This window comes from Gymnodraco acuticeps, unplaced genomic scaffold, assembly GCF_902827175.1.
Source record: "Gymnodraco acuticeps unplaced genomic scaffold, fGymAcu1.1, whole genome shotgun sequence".
In the NCBI taxonomy this organism is placed as follows: Eukaryota; Metazoa; Chordata; class Actinopteri; order Perciformes; family Bathydraconidae; genus Gymnodraco; species Gymnodraco acuticeps.
Window position 1 is genome coordinate 1,118,831 of NW_022990125.1, and position 20,984 is coordinate 1,139,814.

Here is a 20,984-nt window from a genome sequence, read left to right on the forward strand (position 1 = left end):
GCAGCAAGATTATGTTTCACGTAAATCGCCACGCCACCACCTTTCCTGGGGCGGTACGAACGATAAATATTGAAGCCGTCAATTCCGACATCTTTATCCAATATTTTATTTGAAAGCCAAGTCTCAGAAACAATAATTAGATCAGCTCCAGTTGACTCTGACCAAATTCGCAACATATCCATTTTGGGAAGCAAGCTGCGAGCATTTACATGGATGATGTGTAACCCAGACAAGTTCTTAAAGTCCGCCGGGGTATTACATACCATTAAAGGACCAGGATTAGGCTGAATACCAGACAGAAGTAGAAGCAACATGATTAAGCACTTCTGCTTAAATTTCGTTATAGTCGGGAGACTAGAAGAGTTAGAAGAAGAATACTGGCAAAGGGCATCGTAATAGTCAGAGGGGGAGAGCGGGGGAAGTTCCACTCAGCAGGTAAGCATGGCCTACCCGATCCGCCGATGGAAGCCCGTCCTGGATAGACGGGGCCCGGACTACTGGCCTTGCAGAGGTCGGCACCGGCGATGACAGTTAGCAGTAGCCTCCACACGTGCGAAGCCCACTCTGCGTTGCAAGTGAGTTGAACGGGGCTCGGTCCTCCTTCAGTATGAAGCGTCTCAAAGCCGTAGTCAAGGTCTTGGCCCCCCCTGATAAGGATGAAAATGAATGAGTCAGTAGCTTAGAGTAATTGGTCATGCCCGTAATGTTCCTCGCGTGTGTCAGTGGGTTCTTTGAAAACTTTGACAGGCAGAGCTATCTTTGCCAGCTTAATGACCAATCGGACCCAATCACTGACAATCAAGTAAGTAGGGTGGCCTGGTATAATGTATGTACTGTACTAGAAAGACACTGATTGTTGTTTCTATATAATGACGAGGATGGTTTTAAGACAGTAACAACATTTTATTTTTATTTGTAAATAGTGTGCAAATGCTTAAGCGGGGAAAGGACAGAATTAATTGGGTGTCGTCAGCGTAGCAGTGGTAAGAAAAACCATGCGGGCTAATGACTAATCCGAGCGAGTTTGTGTACAAGGAGAAGAGGAGGGGACCAAGAACAAGAGCCTTGAGGGACCCCTGTAGTTAATTGACAAGGGTCGGACTCCGACCCTCTCCAGGTAACCCTGTAGGTGCGGTCTTTGAGGTATGAGATGAGGAGGGAAAGTGCAGAGCCTGAAACTCCAAGTTTTTGGAGAGTGCGAAGGAGGATCTGATGATTCACTGTGTCGAATGCAGCAGACAGGTCCAACAGGATGAACACCTTGATTGTTGTCCTTTGTTTACTTCCATAATAAAGTGACATCATTACCTAACACTTGCGCTTCCATTGGCTAGCGCTACTAGCGCTCCAACATATTGAACGGGATAAGCTAAGGGGAGGGACATCTCTAAGCGGCTGACCAATCACAACAGAGCCGGCCAGCTTTCCAATCAGAGCAGACTTGGCTCTGGGCTCTCTAAAAACTAAAGCAGTTTTTGAACATTGTAGCATATAAACATGTGACGGTAGATGCACAAAATGCAATTATTAATTGTACACATTTGCATAATAGGGCCTCTTTAAGCAACTGAGAGGAAGCAAACTACTTTCAAAAACTGCTCAGCTGTTACAACTGAAACGCTGTTGCTAACTTGTGTTTTTCAAATACGCATAGAAGCTTAAATTCTGTACAAACCAAGTTTGAACCTCATCCTTTAAGTAGCAATTAGGACAACTTTCCCCCTGTAGTTCCAAGTGTTATTAGTGTTGGTGCTGCCTTTATTCAGACGATCAGTGAGAAAGCTAGTAATATATACAGATACATTATTTACCAATTAATTCCCAATGCTGTTCGAAGAAATCGATATCTTGCTGCTAGACATACAAATTGCATAGTGAAAGTGTGGTAAATAGGTAATTACATTGTGCCAGAAACATTTACTTCAAAGTAATAACTTAAAAACTAAATTGGGTCTATTTCCGCTTTAAATTGCAATCTAGTGTTAATAGAAGCTTTTAAACCCCACCTTATTTAGTTCTATTAAAAAAACCTCCAGCCTCATTCACTTGTTCCAATAGTTGATACGCGGAGTGAAGCAGGTAGGACCCAAACGCAGATAATACTGATAATACCTTTATTTCAAGGGCTCTTATCGAACATATCACATGGAAACAAACAAAACACTCTACGGTGAACTAGGTCACAAACAAAAGAAGCACCAACACTGAACACAGGAAGAGACCAGACTAAATACAGGGAGGGGTAATCACCAGACGAGAAACAGCCGGGCAGGGGAGGAGAAACACAAGGGCCACAGGTGAACACAATCAAACAATTAGACACACCAGGGAAACTAACGACAGGGAGGAAAAACCCAGGGAGAGGGACCAGACAATACACAAGGAGGAAAACATGACAGAGAGAACAGAAACACACCCATAACAAGACATACAAAACTAAAACGTGACATAACACAAGAATCATGACAATAGTTGTGTAAAGAGGTTACTTTTTACAGTACCACAGCTTCCACAGATGACATTTTTTTATGGATTTTTTGTCAAAGCACTTAAGATATTCATTGCTATCGGGATGTTAAGAGCATTCCATGGAATATAACACAAAGTGTATCTCGAGCCGGTTTCTGAAACGTACCTACCCCACCTTTAAGTAAGCAGTACGTTGATATGCAATTTTAAACAGCCTTGATTTTGTTGCCCAATAACAACATGATTCACTTCCTACATTGTTACCATCACTACATCAGCTGCTATAAGGCCCACAGATGTGGAACTCCTCCACTCAACTACCCAACAAAAACTCCCTTTATCTATAATCCTTAAAAAGTACAACAATAACAGTTCACACACTTTCTGGCGCTAGCTTTAATGGCCTTTGATGGAGCATTCTCCTTTGTTATCATGAAGCTGAAAGGCCCAGAGAGTGGTCAGCTGCTCCTGTAGAAGCAATATCGGCTGTGTGCTTCAGGAGAGAGCTGGACTGTGCCAGAGGAAATGGCCTCTGTCATCACAACACATTAATCACTGAGTCGTCTTTTAAATGGGTCGTGGTGGTAAGAAAGTATTACTATTATTCTAGAGGGGGATCTGGAACAGGGGATGAGGGGGAATGGGAATCTAGAGGCAGCAGGGAAGAAAGGGGCATGGTTGGAGGATGGCAGGTAGGAAGGAGACAAGCAGGAACAAAGGCAGGCGAGTGAGGATCCTTGGAAACACACCCACAGGTCATTCACAGCAAATACAAAGATAATTGATTGATTGATTGATACATTTATTTCGAACAAGTAAAATAAATAATTACAAAACAAAACAAATGTTGCAGTGCATAGTCATGTAAGAGAAATTCAACAACAACAGCATTAGCAACATAAACAGTGCCACATCTAGTGTTCAAAAAGGAGTGAGAAGAAGTATAATTTATTTAATCTCACCCCCTTGTCCCTAAATGATTTATTTATAATCTATAATCTGCAATAATTATCATTTGTTTGCATTATTATTGTTATTATTATTAATCTGCTTTACCGAAGATAATGATTTTAAATGTACCAATTCAAATGTGTAGAACAAGGCTGATTGAGGGAGCTGTCCAGGGCACAGCTTCATATTTGATTCTTCCTCATCACTCACCATTAACGTTCTTGCAAAGAGCACTGAACGCATGTTGTTACACAGCTGTAGGCGGTAGCAACTCAGGGTGAAGTATATTGCGCAAGGTTACATAGACATTATTGACTGCAACGGCTGGGATCGAACCCGCAACCCTCTTGTTGAAAGACGACCGCACTCCTTCGCAGATACAGTCACCCTAAAGTTGACATTCTATATATAATTAGGAAATCCAATGTTTTGTCCCCATACATCGACTCTGAACTCCGTGAGATGTGGTTGCTGTAGCAGAATAGAAGAAAAAAGTGACAAAATTAAATGTGTTTGTTAAGATTTCATCTAGGGTGAACATCTAACTCTTAATGAAATATTTAGCTGACAGCATTACAATTATTCCTTTTCTGTAGTTTCTCTATCGCATCCATCTTTCCTGTCACTGTCATTCACTTTGAAATGACATGTGCTGATGGATCAATTTGAAGATATTTCTTACTTGCTTTGATTTCAAGAACTAGTGGCTTCTTATTTCCTGCTGTCAACTCTGCATTTATGTGAAAGTTGATGTGAAGTTGAAGCATTGTTGTTGTTTTTTTCAATCGATGGACTAATCTGTTATAATCTGCACTGGAGCAGGAGGGAAGGATCTTTAGCAGACACAAGTCGGGTTGTTTTGACATCTTGTAATTGCAACTGATTTACATCAGATATATTTAAAGCAGTTAACAGGTTACATGCCAATTCTCATTTCAGCCTCAGGTCGTAGAAGTTGTATTATATAAGAAGTTCAAGCGCTTGTTCTCCATAAATGTACTGCATGAGTAACCCATTATAACTTTCAGCCATAATCATTCCAAGCAAGTGCCAGGTTTCTTTGTCACCGGGTCATAACCAAATGAATGATTGCAGCAATCAAGAACCAGGCAACGGGACATTACATCCTCAACGGGAAAGGAGAGGAAGTCAAGTCCAGAAGCTTCATTGACTTGGGCGTGGAGTGGCACTACATCATTGAGGACGAGGTGGAGACTCTGCACACTGACGGACCTCTTCACGACCCTGTGGTGGTTCTGGTAATTATAACTCCTTCTCTGTTACTGCTTGTACTTCCATTTTGTAATATCCTCTTTGCTTGAAAATGAGCCCTGTGAAAGAAGCAGGTAAGCCTATTTTTCTCATTATTTTCCCATCACTTTTACTTATCTTTTTGTGTTGAATTGATATGATTGGAATCAGATTTTCAGGCCAGTAAAATGACATGGCAACATTCAAATGAAACGCAATTTGCTCTTTGCTCACTGCGAGGGCGAAGAGCAAAAACAGCTTTATGTTTTGTTTCTATTGTTACCTCCCGTGCCAGCTGGCTACATACAGCTGTTATCTGTTTGGTTGTGCATCAAAATGTTAGTGGTAAGGACTGGAGGTCAAAGTTGAAACAATTTGAACTGCACAACACAGTGCTTCCCGTCAGGAGGATATAAGACAGCAAAAACACTTCTGCATTAAACTGCTGCTGTGATTCTGGAAAATCTGATATTAGTCAGTAGTCTGATTGTCCAACGTTTTAATACACGATGTCATATGTTCACTTCTCTTGTTAAGCAGCTCTCTCAACTAAGAAGATACTTCTTCTGATGAAGCCTGTGCGAGTTCTATTGATCATATCACATACAATTTTTAAGTGCCCAAGTGACGCATTTGGGAGAAAAATCTTAGAAAAATGATATTTTCTAGGAATGTTGTGTTATTGTTAGGTCTAGATCCTGCTATGGATAAAAGATTCACAAAGAGACTCTTACGAGACATCCCATGGTGAAAAACTCTCAGGGGTAGGGAGGAGAGATTCTAAGAGGCTTAAGTGTTTCTTCAGCAGAGGAGATTATGGCCAAAGACAAGGAGGCAAGAGAAATATTGTCCAAACACTCTATGACTGTGAGCTAACGAGACGCTGCAGATTCAATTCTATGTAAGGAGTCTAACGTTTTAATGTTTGTGATCGATCCCATTAGAGAACGCATTAAAAGGAAATGATCAAAAACCTAATATATTTTGCAATTGGAAACATTTAAATGGTTAAATGTAATGAAAAGATTTACGTGCCAACCAACATATTTACACAATACTTTTTGTGGGCTTAGGCGGTGTTTACACGAGAACGAAACGGGTTGTATCTGCTACTTTTCTCTCGCGTATAGCCCGTTCGTTCACACAAAGCCGTAACGGAACTGCGGAAACGGATCCCGCAAACGATAACGGGTCCCAAGGTGGATAGATCTGCAAAGGGAACGCTCTGGGGGGCCAAGCGTCTCAGTGTGTATGCCCTATACGATCATTTCCTGATAACGATGAAGCCATAGTCCCACCTCTGCTGCTCACTGCTGTAGCATGGTCTGTAGCTACTGTCAGTAGCTACTGCTAGTGCTACTGCTACTGACCATGCTACAGATGTTAGTGCAAAATCTGAAGTACAGCGCCACTTACAGGCCCGGCATATGTACTACAGCGTATCCAGTGCTTACGAGCGGTCTCGTGTGGAAGTACAGCGCCACATACAGGCCCGGCATATGTACTACAGCATTTCCAGTGGTCTCGTGTGAACGGAGACGTTAAATGAGCTGAACGCGTGTGAACGGAATACTTTTTTGTTAGCGAATTCGGTCCGTATGCGTTTGCGCTCCCGTGTAAATGGGGTCTTAGAGCTCTCTGAAACTATTCTCTGAATCTTTGTGAATAACAGCCCCAGGCTTCTCGCCTCAAATGTATCGATCGGCTGCCCAGACTTACAATACGATGATTAATGGGGCCAGAAAGAGAAGAGACTTTCAAGAATCTTGAAAGACGAATATTGAAATTATTCAGCTTGATGATTTTTTCCTAGTGTTTGAGTTGACACCATTCGAAGCCTTATTTTAGTCAAACCAAGAGTCTTAGTCCAAATAACCTCATATTGCAATCATTAAACAGAGAAAACTTTATTCTCAGCAGCTGAAACCCTAAATGCCCATTTTGAATAAAATGTTGAATTAATGGACTTTTAAAATACTTGCTGTAAAAGTACTGTTGGTTGACTAAATTAGTTGGTTAAGTAACATTGTTTTTCTATACTAAGAGTTGCTCCACTCTTGCAACACCCAAGGTTAAGCAGGATTAAAATGTAAAACGATATTCTACCGTTTCTCACCCATTTCATCAACACTTCTCTAACTTCTGGTCACTTTCCAAACAGTCTCAAGGAGGCAAGAGTAAACCCTCTCCTAAAGAAACCCACTCTCAACCCGTCTGATGTTATAAACTACAGGCCTGTCTCTCTCCTCCCGTTCCTGTCTAAATCACTTGAACGCGCTGTCTTTAAACAACTCTCCTGTTATCTCCATCAGAACAACCTTCTGGATCCGCACCAGTCTGGTTTCAAGGCAGGTCACTCCACAGAAACTGCTCTCATTGCTGTCACGGAGGAACTGCACACTGCCAAAACTGCATCCCTCTCCTCTGTCATCATCCTTTTGGACCTGTCTGCTGCATTCGACACGGTGAATCATCAGATCCTCCTTCGCACTCTCCAAAAACTTGGAGTTTCAGGCTCTGCACTTTCCCTCATCACCTCATACCTGAAAGACCGTACCTACAGGGTGACTTGGAGAGGGTCTGAGTCCGACCCTTGTCAATTAACTACGGGGGTCCCTCAGGGCTCTGTTCTTGGTCCCCTCCTCTTCTCCCTGTACACAAACTCGCTCGGATCAGTCATTAGCCCGCATGGTTTTTCTTACCACTGCTACGCTGATGACACCCAATTAATTCTGTCCTTTCCCCGCTCAGAGACCCAGGTTGTCGCACGCATCTCTGCTTGTCTAGCTGACATCTCTCAGTGGATGTCTGCTCATCACCTCAAACTCAACCTTGACAAGACTGAGCTGCTCTTCCTTCCGGGAAAAGATTGTCCCACTCTTGACCTAACAATCAACATCGGCACCTCAGTTGTTTCCCCGACTCAGACTGCAAGGAATCTGGGTGTGACCCTAGATAACAACCTGTCCTTCACTGCAAACATCGCTGCTACAACCCGTTGCTGCAGATACACGCTTTACAACATCAGGAAGATACGTCCCCAGCTGACACAGAAAGCGACTCAGGTTCTGGTCCAGGCTCTCGTCATCTCACGCCTAGACTACTGCAACTCCCTCCTGGCTGGTCTACCTGCATGTGCCATCCGACCTCTGCAGCTCATCCAGAATGCAGCGGCTCGTTTGGTCTTCAACCTTCCTAAATTCTCCCACACCACTCCGCTCCTCCGCTCCCTTCACTGGCTTCCGGTAACTGCTAGAATCCACTTCAAGACACTGGTACTTGCTTACCATGCTGCGAATGGATCTGGCCCTTCGTACATCCAGGACATGGTTAAACCGTACACCCCAGCGCGTGCACTACGCTGCATCAGCCAAACGACTCGTTGCGCCCTCGCTGCGAGGGGGACCCAAGTTCCCAACGGCGAAAACACGTGGGTTTGCTGTCCTGGCTCCAGGATGGTAGAATGAGCTCCCCATTGACATCAGGACGGCAGATAGCTTGCACATCTTCCGGCGCAAACTGAAAACTCATCTCTTTCGACTCCACTTCGAGCGATAGAACTATTAACGAAGCACTTTTATACTAATAAAGGACTGGCTTTTCTAAAGCCAGTTGAGTAGCACTTGAAATGTTTTTGCTCTATGAAACCTGATGTACTTATATGATTCTATTTTCTTCAAGTTGTATTTTGTTGGACGAACGCACTTATTGTAAGTCGCTTTGGATAAAAGCGTCAGCTAAATGCAATGTAATGTAATGCAATGTAATGTAATGTAATGTAATGTAATAAAACTCACAAAAACTCACCTCTTCAATCTGGCTTTTAATGTGTGATTGTTTTTGTATTATTTGACTTTAACTTTAACTATATATTTATTTGTTGTTCCTTCCTTTTCTTTTCTCCTCACTATATCTGTAAAGCGTCTTTGAGCACCTGTAAAAGCGCTAACAAATTAAATCTATTATTATTATTATTATTAATAGCATTTGCATAATTGGAGCAGCATGTCACTTTTGGCTCAGTACAGGAGCAGCGTTTGAAGAAACAGAAAACAAACGTTCTTTATGCCTTTAATTCTTACCCTATCGTTGTTATCGAAGGTACTCTTTGTTTAACGAACATGTCAGGTCTAAATAATGATATTACACAATACACATCTAAAGGATAATGAGCACTTTAACAAATAGATACAAATAATAATAATAATCATGCTTTATTTGTGTACCATTTCTCGTACACTTAGTGCAGCTCAAAGTGCTTTAACAACATGGCACACATCACAAATTAAAACAGAGAACAAGACACTCACTGTAGGCAGCGTAAAAACACAACCCAAAAACAAAGTATAACCTTCTCAGTAAAACAAAGGAGGACATTAGACAAAATGAATAAATACAAAGAAATATAAAAACTATAAAATAAATAACTAAATAAAACATTATAAAAAAACAATTATAAGAATAATTAAAGGACCTGTCAAAAGGGAGGTATTGCTAATAAAAAGCTAAAATAAAAATATATTTTTCAGCTGTCCACTGAATTTGACCGTGTAAGTGCGTACTGAATTAAAGCTGCTTCACCCATTTTATTTTGGGTGACTTTAGGAAATGTTCAAAAGCAGCTGAGGAGACCTTAGGGCTCGACCAGGGACATAAAGAAACAGAGAATAAGTATTATATATGAGGGTGCCAAACCATTAAGAGCTTAGTAAAATAATTATAAAATAATTTCTGGAAGCCATTGCAATATGATGATGCAAGGAGTGTTACATATGTAATGTCCTAAAAGGAATAGGATCTAATCAGTCTTTCTTCTATCATTACATTATTTTTCACTCTTAACAGACTTCAAAGGTTTCAAGTGTTCTGTCGGTTTCGCTCCAGAAGAAATGAATTGATATGTAGCTGACAAGAGGAGCTTTGATGGGATTATAAATGTGTTTTTGTCTTGTTTCTGTTTAGTGATCTCTCATTTCTATTCCTCAGGGCTTTAGGTGCCATTACTGATTAACGTCTTTATTACAGTTTGCATTTTATTAGAGATGTGTAGTGCTCACACACACTCGTAATCTCACCTTTTGTTTCCTTCTCATTACACATTATTGTTTTTTACCCCAGGGATACCGACTCTACTTTCCTACGACTCACATGTAGCAGGATTGAGTAAATTGCCTTTTATGTGCGCTCCATATTATGACACATGATTACATACATATTGATTGGAACACTGAGGAGAACAGGCCATCTTACAGAAGTTCATCTACAGTTTTCTCACTAACAGCATATTTTTCTTAGAAGTAATCTTATAAAGGAGGGTAAATCATTCAGATAATTATTCATATTTAATTTGGCAGTAAGTAGAGTATATAAATACATTGTTGCAGGTCAAAACAGATCAGTTTCACTAATTGGATGCAATGTTATATTCATGTGTAATGCATTCATGATTCCTCCTTCAAAAGGGCCCTCAAGTCCCATCTGTTTGCCAAGGCTTTCGGCCCCTAAATCGATCTGTTGTTCTGTTTGTCTGTCTTTTGTTTTGTTATGTTTGTCTTTGCACTATTACTTGTGAAGCGACCTTGGGTCCCCTGAAAGGCGCTATAGAAATCGAAGCTATTATTATTATTATTATTATTATAAATGATGAAGCACAACATTGGTATTTAGTGAGTCGTCCCAACTGGTAATGTCCCATTACACACAAGCAGTTACATTTCTGCTTTCACAGATAATGACAAGCCATTAAATGCTTAGGAAAAATGTAGTTTTGTGTTTTTTCTAGTGAGTGATGTAAGTCAGAGTAAATTATTTTATGTGAAAAGAATCTGCTGCAAACTCCATATAAAAGCTATCAAAAATATCTACTTTATGATTATATCAACACAGAGGCACAGCCTTTGAACAACCCAGATTCCCTTTCCTGCTAAATTCTCCCTCCTTATCTCATATATTTGTTATTATCCTATCAATATTTACTAAATGTATGTCTAGTCTCAAAGTCTTGTAATGACGGCTGTTTTTTAGACCGTGCAACTGATGTGTTTTTTATTTGTAGGGTAAAAATGATGGAATAGATAGATAGACAGATTTTAGAAGTTTATTTATATAGCAATTCAAGGTACTTTACATAAATGAAAGACATTCAGACAAAGGCATTTAAAAACAGTCATTAAAAAGATAATAAAAGAAACATTAAAAGAAAAAATACATTAATATAAAGTATATGAATAAAAAGTACAGTGCAGTTTAAGATATGAATAGTTCACACAGAAGTTCCATTTTACTGATGCCTTTCTTTAAGGTTTCTCCGAACATGAGCTGTGTACGCTTGTATGGCACATACTGTACGTCCCGAGCAGCATACACAGAGAAAATCAGCAAGGACAAAGTCCCCAGACACAGATTCCCTAGCCCCAAATGTTCATTAACTAAAAACGAAACACAACCGCTCAGTTTCAATTAAAAACAGCGGCAAAAAGAAAAGTCTTCAGTAGGGATGCATACCGGTATCCGGTATTACCGAAATACCGGTTATTGGTGGCTACGGTATACCGTACCGAAATCAGATCCGGTTTCGATACTTTTTTTTTTTTTAAATGAATTTTAAAAGTGAGTCCGTAGCCCGTGATGGCGGGTGTTATAAATTAGATTGCATAATCGTTTTTCTTCATATGTTATGTATTTTTCATTGTTTGTTCAATACTAGAAAGGTAAAAGTCCCATTAAAAAGGACTGTGATGGGATTTGTTTTCTCTCACCAGTGAAGGTAAATGTTGATTTTAAAGATGAGATTTGTTGTGATCCATTATTCTATTATGTATTTGTTCTCTAGTCGAATCTCAGGTTTAACATTAATTATAACGGTGCTATAACGGTCTGTTTGCATTGACAAGATGTGCTATTCACGCGGTACACCTGATGTTATAAAATATAGTCCATAATCGGTTTTCTTCATATTTTTTATGTATTTTTCATTGTTTGTTCAGTACTAAAAGGTCCAAGAAGTCCCACAATTGAATTTAATATTCATTTGACATGTTAACTATATCGTAAAGCGCTTTATGGGAGTAATTGTGGGATGATACATTTTCAAAGTATCACGATATGTATCGGTTGACTATCGGTATCGTTCAGTGGTATCGGTATCGGTATCGTAAAAAAGTCAACGATATGCATCCCTAGTCTTCAGCCTGGATTTAAAAGTAGTAAGAGTTGCAGCGGATCTGCAGGTTTCTGGGAGTTTGTTCCAGATATTTGGAGCATAATAACTGAATGCTGCTTAACCCTGTTTAGTTCTGACTCTGGGGACAGAAAGCTGACCAGTCCCTGAAGACCTGAGAGATCTGGATGGTTCATAATTTAGCAGGAGGTCAGAAACTTATTTTGGGCCTAAACCATACAGTGCTTTATAAACCAGCAGCAGTATTTTGAAATCAATTCTTTGATACACAGGAAGCCAGTGTAAAGACTTCAGAACAGGAGTGATGTGATCCACTTTCTTAGTGTTAGTGAGGACTCGAGCAGCAGCGTTCTGAATCAGCTGCAGCTTCCTAATAGATTTTTTAGTGAGACCTGTGAAGACACCATTACAGTAGTCCAGTCTACTGAAGATAAAAGCATGGACAAGTTTTTCCAAATCCTGCTGTGACATTAGTCTTTTAATCCTAGATATATTCTTTAGGTGACAGTAGGCTGATTTAGTAACTGTTTTAATGTGACTGTTGAAACTCAGGTCAGAGTCCATGACTACACCTAGATTTCTGGCTTTATCTGTTGTTTTGAACATTGCAGGCTGAAGCTCAGTGCTAACTTTTATACGTTCTGCCTTGGCTCCAAAAACCATTACCTCAGTTTTGTCTTTGTTTAATTGGAGAAAGTTCTGACACATCCAGTCATTGATTTGTTCAATGCACTTACTCAGTGTTTGAATTGGAGCATAGTCTCCTGGTGAAATGGTTATGTAAATGTGTGTCATCCGCATAACTATGGTAACTTATTTTGTTGTTTTTCATTATCTGAGCCAGCGGTAGCATGTAGATGTTAAAGAGAGGAGGCCCCAAGATGGAGCCTTGAGGTACCCCACATGTCATATTTGTCAACTCAGATTTGTATTTACCTATAGAAACAAAGTTGTTTCTGTCCTTTAAGTAGGATTCAAACCAATTAGACCAGATAGATGCTCATTTTCAGGTTCATATTTGTATTTTGTTCCCCTACTGCAGTGGTTCTCAAAGTGGGGGGCGCGCCCCCCCAGGGGGGCGCAGAGGCATGACAGGGGGGGCGCGAGAGACCAGGAGAACAAATGGTTATTAAAAAAAAAAAAAAGATTATAAAAAAAAAAAAAAAAATCATATTTTGAACAATTATTGATTCGAAAATAATATGATACAGTACTATTACGTCTGGGTCTCTGTGTTTCATTAAAGCTCGGCTCTGTGTGTGTGTGTGTGTGTGTGTGTGTGTGTGTGTGTGTGTGTGTGTGTGTGTGTGTGTGTGTGTGTGTGTGTGTGTGTGTGTGTGTGTGTGTGTGTGTGTGTGTGTGTGTGTGTGTGTGTGTGTGTGTGTGTGTGTGTGTGTAACGAGCCATTTTGTGTGCGTGCGTGAGCGAGAGAGAGAGATAGCGCACCGGTACCGGAGATCGTTGATGTTAGCTTCTGGTGCTAGCGAGCTACGCTAACGGATATAAGGAGTTTTTTTAACAACAAAGTGGAGGAGAGTCCTCTCATGTCAGACTGAGAGTCTCAGTGAGCTAAAGGACTCTCAGTGTTATCTCAGTGGGTCTCAAACGTTTTGGTCACCATTAATGTAAACAATTATTTCCGAGGCACACGTTTATATGATCATTATAGTTATAAAAAAATAAGAGAATACATGAAAAACAGCTATGAAATACTATATGACAGTAAAACAAGAATAAAGTTTAAAAGAGTGATTTATAAAATATCCATAAAGAAATAGTAAATCTGTTTACAATTCTGTTTCATCTGGGTGTTGAGAGATGTATCCATAGATCTCTTCATTTTGCTCTCAAAGTGCACCAGATTGATGCTTTCAACTTCAATATTTAAAAATCTTCCCGGGGGAGCATGCCCCCGGACCCCCCTATGTGAAGTCCACACACCACCTATAAAAATAGCACTTTACCCCTGCTTACACCTATATGCCGAGACTTGATATCGAGCCTTCATTGTAACAGTCGCGGGTACATAGTGTATGTGCGTGGGGAGTGTTGCAGTAGAAAATTCCACTGTAGCGACCGGTACATTAATGGGAAACCCTAAATGTTTGAGCACGCTCTATGAAAGGTCAAGCTACCCCACAGCACCCCCAAAAGAAATCTCTGGCGCCGCCACTGAGCCTGACTATTTGTGTTGGGGGGGCCCGACTTTTTTTTTTCTCCAAAGGGGGGGCCTGACCGAAAAAGTTTGAGAACCACTGCCCTACTGTGACATGTTTACATGCTTTAATGTTAAAAAAAAAACATTGAATATGCAATTTGTATCATGAGCCCACATGTGCCAAGAACAAAGGGGTCATGGTTGGAACTCTACCACCTAATCCTTAAAATCTTAATTTACAATCTTGTGGTATAGAAAAAGAAATACGAACAAACAGTGACGCAAGAATACACAAAGTTACGATCAAAGAACTGAAAATCTGAGAGCGCCGGTCATAATGGCAGCCCACTGCTCCTAACACTAGGATGGGTCAAATGCAGAGAAACCATTTTGTCACATAGTAAGTAGGCCTACTGTGTAATGACAATAAAAGTAAAAAAATAAAAATAACACTGCTATCTTATGATCCTCATTATGTAGTTTATTGGCCATATCGCAACTCTAAGAACAACAATTATCATCCCTTTGTCATTAATTTTGTCTTAAAAAAAAAAGGGAATGACTTAATGTGGTATCATTTGAACTGTGAGTCTGCTCGGGTATTTTCCGAGCTCACTTTGATCTCACATCCTGGAAAAAGCTCACAAAGTTCACCATGAATTATTCGATTATTCGATATAAAAAGTATGTCTGTGTCCAACATACATTGAAGGTTTTGTTATTGAAGTAAGTTTTAAAGGAGGTTCTTCATCTCTATACTCCTCCAGGGTATATCATACTGCCAAAAGTTTCCATTTGGAAATGAACTCCCTTGTTTTCCAGTCTCCAGAAACTCTGTAAAACACACCAGATCCAGAGAAAAACAGATCAGAGAGAATATGTTTTAGTAGTGGATGCCCTAGTGGCTTCAGTCTTATCTCAAGCACAGACTCCCCTGTTGTCCGATAATTCCAGTCTTCAACCGATTACACCTTGTTTTTACGAAATTATGGAAACTGCTTTAATGTTTTTATGGAACAATTACTCTCCTGTTTCCTGAAATTCAATCAAATAATTTGCACACATTTACACTTAGAATAGTTTCATGCAAATACGCTGCAGAACGATGCTCCCTTGGTCATGTGTTTTGTTTGATTTTCGTTATTTCCATTGTTTGCAGATAGTACCTAAAGATAATGAAACACGGTCTACTTTAATGTACAAGTACATCATCCATGAAGATTCGGTGCCCGTCAACAACAACAACGTGATCCAGGAGGAGACGTTTGAGTGGGCTCTGAAGAGCTGGTCTCCGTGTTCCAAGCCTTGTGCCGGAGGTAAAGGAACAATTACCATCACATTTTCAAAAGGACCTGAGAGGAATAAATTGGTTCCTTCTTTTATAAATGTGATCATCTGATGAATGGGCTCACTGCTCTTGCTGTAAGTAGGCAGCATTTGATTGTCTCATTTTCTCTACTTTAGTTCCTATTCTCTTGAGCTGAAGCTATTTAAAATGTTTGTTTTTTCATATTACTCTTTTTTTTTTTATTAAAGGAGCTTCTTTGGTGGTGGTTTGTTGTTTAAGGTTCCGGTTGATAAGGAAATTAAACTGTTTCCATGGACAAACAGAACGCTTTCCTACTAAAAAACAAAATGGTCCTCACTTCTTTCACAGGGTTTCAGTACACCAAGTATGGATGTCGAAAGAAAGGAGACACCAAAATGGTCCATCGAGGGTACTGCGACGCCAGCAAGAAGCCGAAACCGATCCGCAGAATGTGTAACCTTCAGGACTGCACCCAGCCTCAGTGAGTACCGCTCCCTCCGCTTCCCTCATAGGAAAATATACTGAGCCATTTGGGAAATTGCTGATTAGATACAAAGTGGGACTTAGCTGCAGTCTATTAAGATAACAATGTTCAAGTAGCTTCTGTCAGCATGAGTTGAATTTGAATAAGCCTCTAAAACTATAATGTGTAGTGTGGGAATAGAGAGAACATATCTCTTTAGTTTTTGCAAGATGAACAATGTTTCATTTGTGATTTAACTTCCATGTTTTGGGTTTTATTTTCAGCTTGTCAAAGCACTTTGCTCAATACTTACTGCATTATATAGATGAGAACTTATATGAAAATTACTGTAAAGGAGGAGCAAAGGAGAAACACTTTGACATTTTGAATGCAGGGCCTGGGGATAATTTCCCCCTGAAACACACCTGCTTTAGACTCTTAGTCTTTTTGCAATACACTCTTACGTACAGTCTTGAAATGAAAGCTCTTCACCACTCGTAAAGATTAGTATTTTGATTCCGATTTGTTTTCATATTTTTAAAGATGACATACAGTATTGTATGTTGTGCTTCTATCGTTACATGTCTCCATGATTTAATGTTCAAAAAGCTCTTTATTTTTCTCATACTGCCTGTGCTGCAGCACCTCTTTTCACCCTCTGTCTGAAACCAGAGCCCAGTCTGCTCTGATTGGTTAGCGAGTCAGCTCTGTTGTGAATGGTCAACTGCTTAGAGATGTCCCACACCTTAGCATATCGCGTACAATGTTTTGGTGCGCAAGGCGAGAAGGGTGAGTTTTACTTAGTGATGTCACTATGTTAACGAAGAAATATGGGAGTATGGTGATTTTGAGGCAGGGGCAGTGTTGGAGGGACTTTGGGTTTTAGCCTTTGCAGACCATTAACATTAACAAAACCCTATATAACATTACATTATACTTGTTAGACGCTTTTATCCAAAGCGACATACTCAATACTGTGGACAATCCCCACAGGACGATTTGGGGAGAAGTGTCTTGCCCAGGGACACAACGGTCCAATCCCAAACCACGCCCTACACCCTACCCCTACACACTCCCCTCCGTGACGGAGTAAACTCTGTGGAGTGACACTCGCAGCTCAACGAGGCTCCCTCCTGTCAGATGGAGGGAGTAAATACAGCAGCAAGCTTTGGGACAAACTCCCCTCTCTCCGGCAGAAACAGGAAATGCCGTAACTGTATGTAACAACGGTTTCAAATCAGCATCTCTTTGACAAAACATTTAAATTAATAACTCAAATAAAACTCCAAACATATTTAATTGTGTTACTTCTTCTGTAAAGCTCTTTTAGTTTTAAACCTGTGTAGGGGGTGATTTGGGATTGGGCCAACGACATAATAACTGCAGTGGGGTAATTAAATTAAATTATATCATGATGATGTTTTCCCTCTTTTCATTTGAAGTGTTACTACATAGTCAAGTTAGATCTTAGCTGCTAAGAGCTGGGCTTCTCCAGAGGAATCAAAGAGAGTGGGATTGCTGTCTCAGACTTGTTGCTCCTGTTACATGAAAGGACATTTGCATAAAGTTGAACCTCTCTCTCCAGAGTCAGGACTCATGAGGAGGCAGGCACCATGGTGTTACCTGGAGGTAACGTTGACAATAAATGGCAGCATGTCACTTTACTAATGTTTGAGGGGCGTTATCTAAGTAATGAATCAAGCTCAGAACCCATAATGCAATTAAATAGCATTTTTCATCTTTGACTGATAAACCATGTTATAATCACAAGCCTCTCAAGCTGTTTTCTCTTTATATAATATGGATGATATCCAGATTGGTATATCTGTTAGGTCTCGACGATGATTGGTGCATTGATAGATTTACATGTCATTGTCTGTCTGACAATGACATGTATGAGACCTTCCAATCAGGTTTCCGCCCTGCACACAGTACAGAAACAGCCCTAATAAAAGTAGCCAACGACCTACTGATGGCAGCCGACTCTGGGTCACCCAGCATCCTGGTCCTTCTTGACCTGAGTGCGGCTTTCGACACAGTGGACCATACCATCCTCCTCCACCGCCTCGAGACCTACACCAGGGTGACGGACACGGCTCTGAAGTGGTTCTCAAGCTACCTCACCAACCGGAAGTACCACGTGTCTCTAGGGGGTTCCAGGTCTGACGACACCGCAGTGACATGCGGGGTCCCACAGGGCTCAGTGCTGGGGCCGATCCTATTTTTAATCTATCTATTACCTCTGGGTCATATCATCAGACAACATAACATCAACTTCCACTGCTATGCCGACGACACTCAGGTCTACATCAAAACACAACCCAATATCACCACTATCCAAACACTAAACACCTGCCTGGAAGACATCCGCTCCTGGATGACCACCAACTACCTTCAGCTCAACAGCAGCAAGACGGAGGCAATCCTGATAGGCACCACTGACCAGCTTGCCAAGGCCGCCAACATCAGCCCCTCCCTTGATGGTCAGCTCATTCCTCTCTCCCCCGTTGTCACCAACCTCGGTGTAAGGTTTGACCCCACTCTGTCTTTCCAAGCCCACATCAAACACATCACCAAGACCTCCTTCTTTCACCTGAAAAACATTTCCCGACTGAAGCCCTCACTCTCAACTGATGACATCAAAAAACTGGTTTATGCACTCGTCTTCTCAAGACTAGACTATTGCAATGCACTCCTCTCCGGTCTCCCAGCCAAATCCATCAACCGCTTGCAACTTGTCCAGAACAGCACAGCCAGAGGTCTCACCGGTACAAAAAGGTCCGCACACATAACCCCCATACTTGCAAAACTACACTGGCTCCCAGTCCACTACAGGATCCAGTTTAAGGTTCTGCTCCTCACGTACAAAGCCCTGAATGGACAAAGCCCAAAATACTTCTGTGACCTCATCCATACCCAGACATCTACCCGCTCTCTCCGCTCCAGCCACGCTCCTCTTCTTCACATCCCCCGCACACGTCTCCGAACAATGGGAGACCAAGCCTTCTGCTCATTCGCCCCGTGCCTCTGGAACTCCCTCCCAGATCAGCTGAGATCTGCCCCTTCCACCGAGGTCTTCAAAACCGGCCTTAAGACCCTCTTCTTTCGGCAGGCCTTCCAATAAACTTTGAGCATGGTACACCTGGAGTAATGCCATTTTTATCGCTATCTCCGACTTTTACTTTTGTACTCTATTTTATTTTTTATTTTTTTTATTTCTTATTATTATTACAATTATTTGTTTAATCTCTCAAAGTGTATCAGTATCCCTTGTTGTGAAGCACTTCGAGATTTGTCTTGGCAGATGAGAAGCGCTATATAAATTACATTTATTTATTTATTTATTTAAAGGTGTCACAACAGTACTCATCTTTTGTAATTTGGTGTCTGGGGGCCCTTTTTTGTGTTGTCCCTTTCCTGTAGTGTGTTATGTAGACTATGTGCATGTAATTGGTCTGCAAAGGCTACAATCCCAAAGTTCAATGGCAACGTGGGTTTTTGAGAGAAAACCAGCTCATTACAAGCACAAATGACATGAGAAACCATAGAAATAAAACACATCTTGGGATTCTTTGTGTTTTAATAACATGATTCCTTGTTAGTTCCTTGTAATAGTTCAACAAAATTAGAGGATGTGTCCACATTTCAATTGTTTTAATTTATCTTATAAAGGTCTAACCTTCTTAATTAGAATGATTAAGTAGACATTGGGATCAAGAAGTGGAGAAGCTTTTAATCTTGAAATGAACAATGGACCTTTAATTATGATTACATTTAGAAAATATAATTTAAAACTGAACTAAGTGTTTTAAAAAAAGATGAAAATAGAAATACATTTAAAGTGCTTTGAGGATTTTCAACACATATGATAGGAAAATATATAGCTGAACTTCACAATCCAGGAATGTAATGCGTTGTGAAAAGGTATTCACTTAATGAAGTCAATTATTCAGTAGTTCACATTCCACAGGTTCAAACCCACAGAGACTGAACCAAAGCCGATTAATACTAAACGCAGGGATGATTTTACAATTTGTTGCCCTAAATCTGCTGCACTAAGAACCAGGACAGGTCTACTCTTTTATCAATACATCCCTCCAGTGGGACTTGTTAGGAGAGTAATGAGTTGTGTCCCCAGAGATCCATCATAGCAGTCTCGTTTTAAAAGCGGTGACAGTTGGTTTAGAGATGAGATAACGGGAGGGAAAAGCTGCTTCTCTGGGTGAAAACACACTGTGTGTAGCGGCTATACGCTCTGAACTCTAGCAGGGGTGTGAAAGTAAAATAACAAAATCTGAGGAGTCTAAATGCTGGGCCCTGACAGAAAAGGCCAGCAGGTAAAAGAAAACGGATGCATAAGCTGTTTAGTGGTCAAGGCTGTAAAACCCCAAGACACTTTAAAAAGCTGAAGCCGGAAGTCTCCATCCAAATCTCAAACTGTGAGATTACGCAACGTGAGGCTTAAGACCTCGCTATTCTGTCGAATATTAAACCAAACGAAATAAAGAGCCGAGAGATCAAATGCTGCTGTTTTCTGACACTGAAGAAAATTATTCACTCATTCTGTGTCATGTATTACTCTTAGTATGGATTGACTTCTCTTCTGGATGGACTCCATTCGAACCACAAAAGAAAGCAATCTCAGAGACTGAACGCTTTATGTTTCAACCTCTCTTTTGAGGCTGAAGGACACACTTTATATCAAAACAACCATGTCTTGTGGATCTTATCTGAACTTTGTCCACTTCAAAGTGTTCATGAGACTTTTAGCCTGTTAGCAGTGTTAGTTTCAGGGCTCTGAGGACAACACTGGTCTGTTTGATCCAGACTGAAATATCCCAACAACTATTATGTTGGATTGCCAATGCTGTGCTGATTTTCATGACCCTTAGAGATTTAAATTCTACTGACTTCAGTGGCATATAAATCATTTTTGGTTATTCTGTGAAATATCAAATCAAATCAAGTTTTATTTATATAGCACATTTATAAACGATTTTTGGTCAAGCCAAAGTGGTGTACATATAATAAAAAATAGCCTACAGTAGAGACACTTTACAGCAAATACAACAGCACAGATTGTTCAGAATATCAGTATGAGAAAAACGACACCCTCTGTCCTTAGACCCTCACATCGTACAAGGAAAAACTTCCGGAGAAAACCCACAGTTTAAAGGGAAAAATGGGAGAAACCTCAGGGAGA

At 40.6% G+C, this 20,984-nt stretch overlaps 1 protein-coding gene across 1 annotated transcript in view; it reads left to right on the forward strand.

Annotated features, from left to right (window-relative positions):
* adamts3 (ADAM metallopeptidase with thrombospondin type 1 motif, 3) overlaps positions 1–20,984 on the forward strand; it is a 225,536-nt gene that overhangs the window by 188,801 nt on the left and 15,751 nt on the right. The window contains 3 exon segments of the mRNA XM_034216683.1: positions 4,516–4,679; positions 15,169–15,325; positions 15,667–15,799. Of these exon segments, the coding sequence (XP_034072574.1) occupies positions 4,516–4,679; positions 15,169–15,325; positions 15,667–15,799 (454 nt within the window).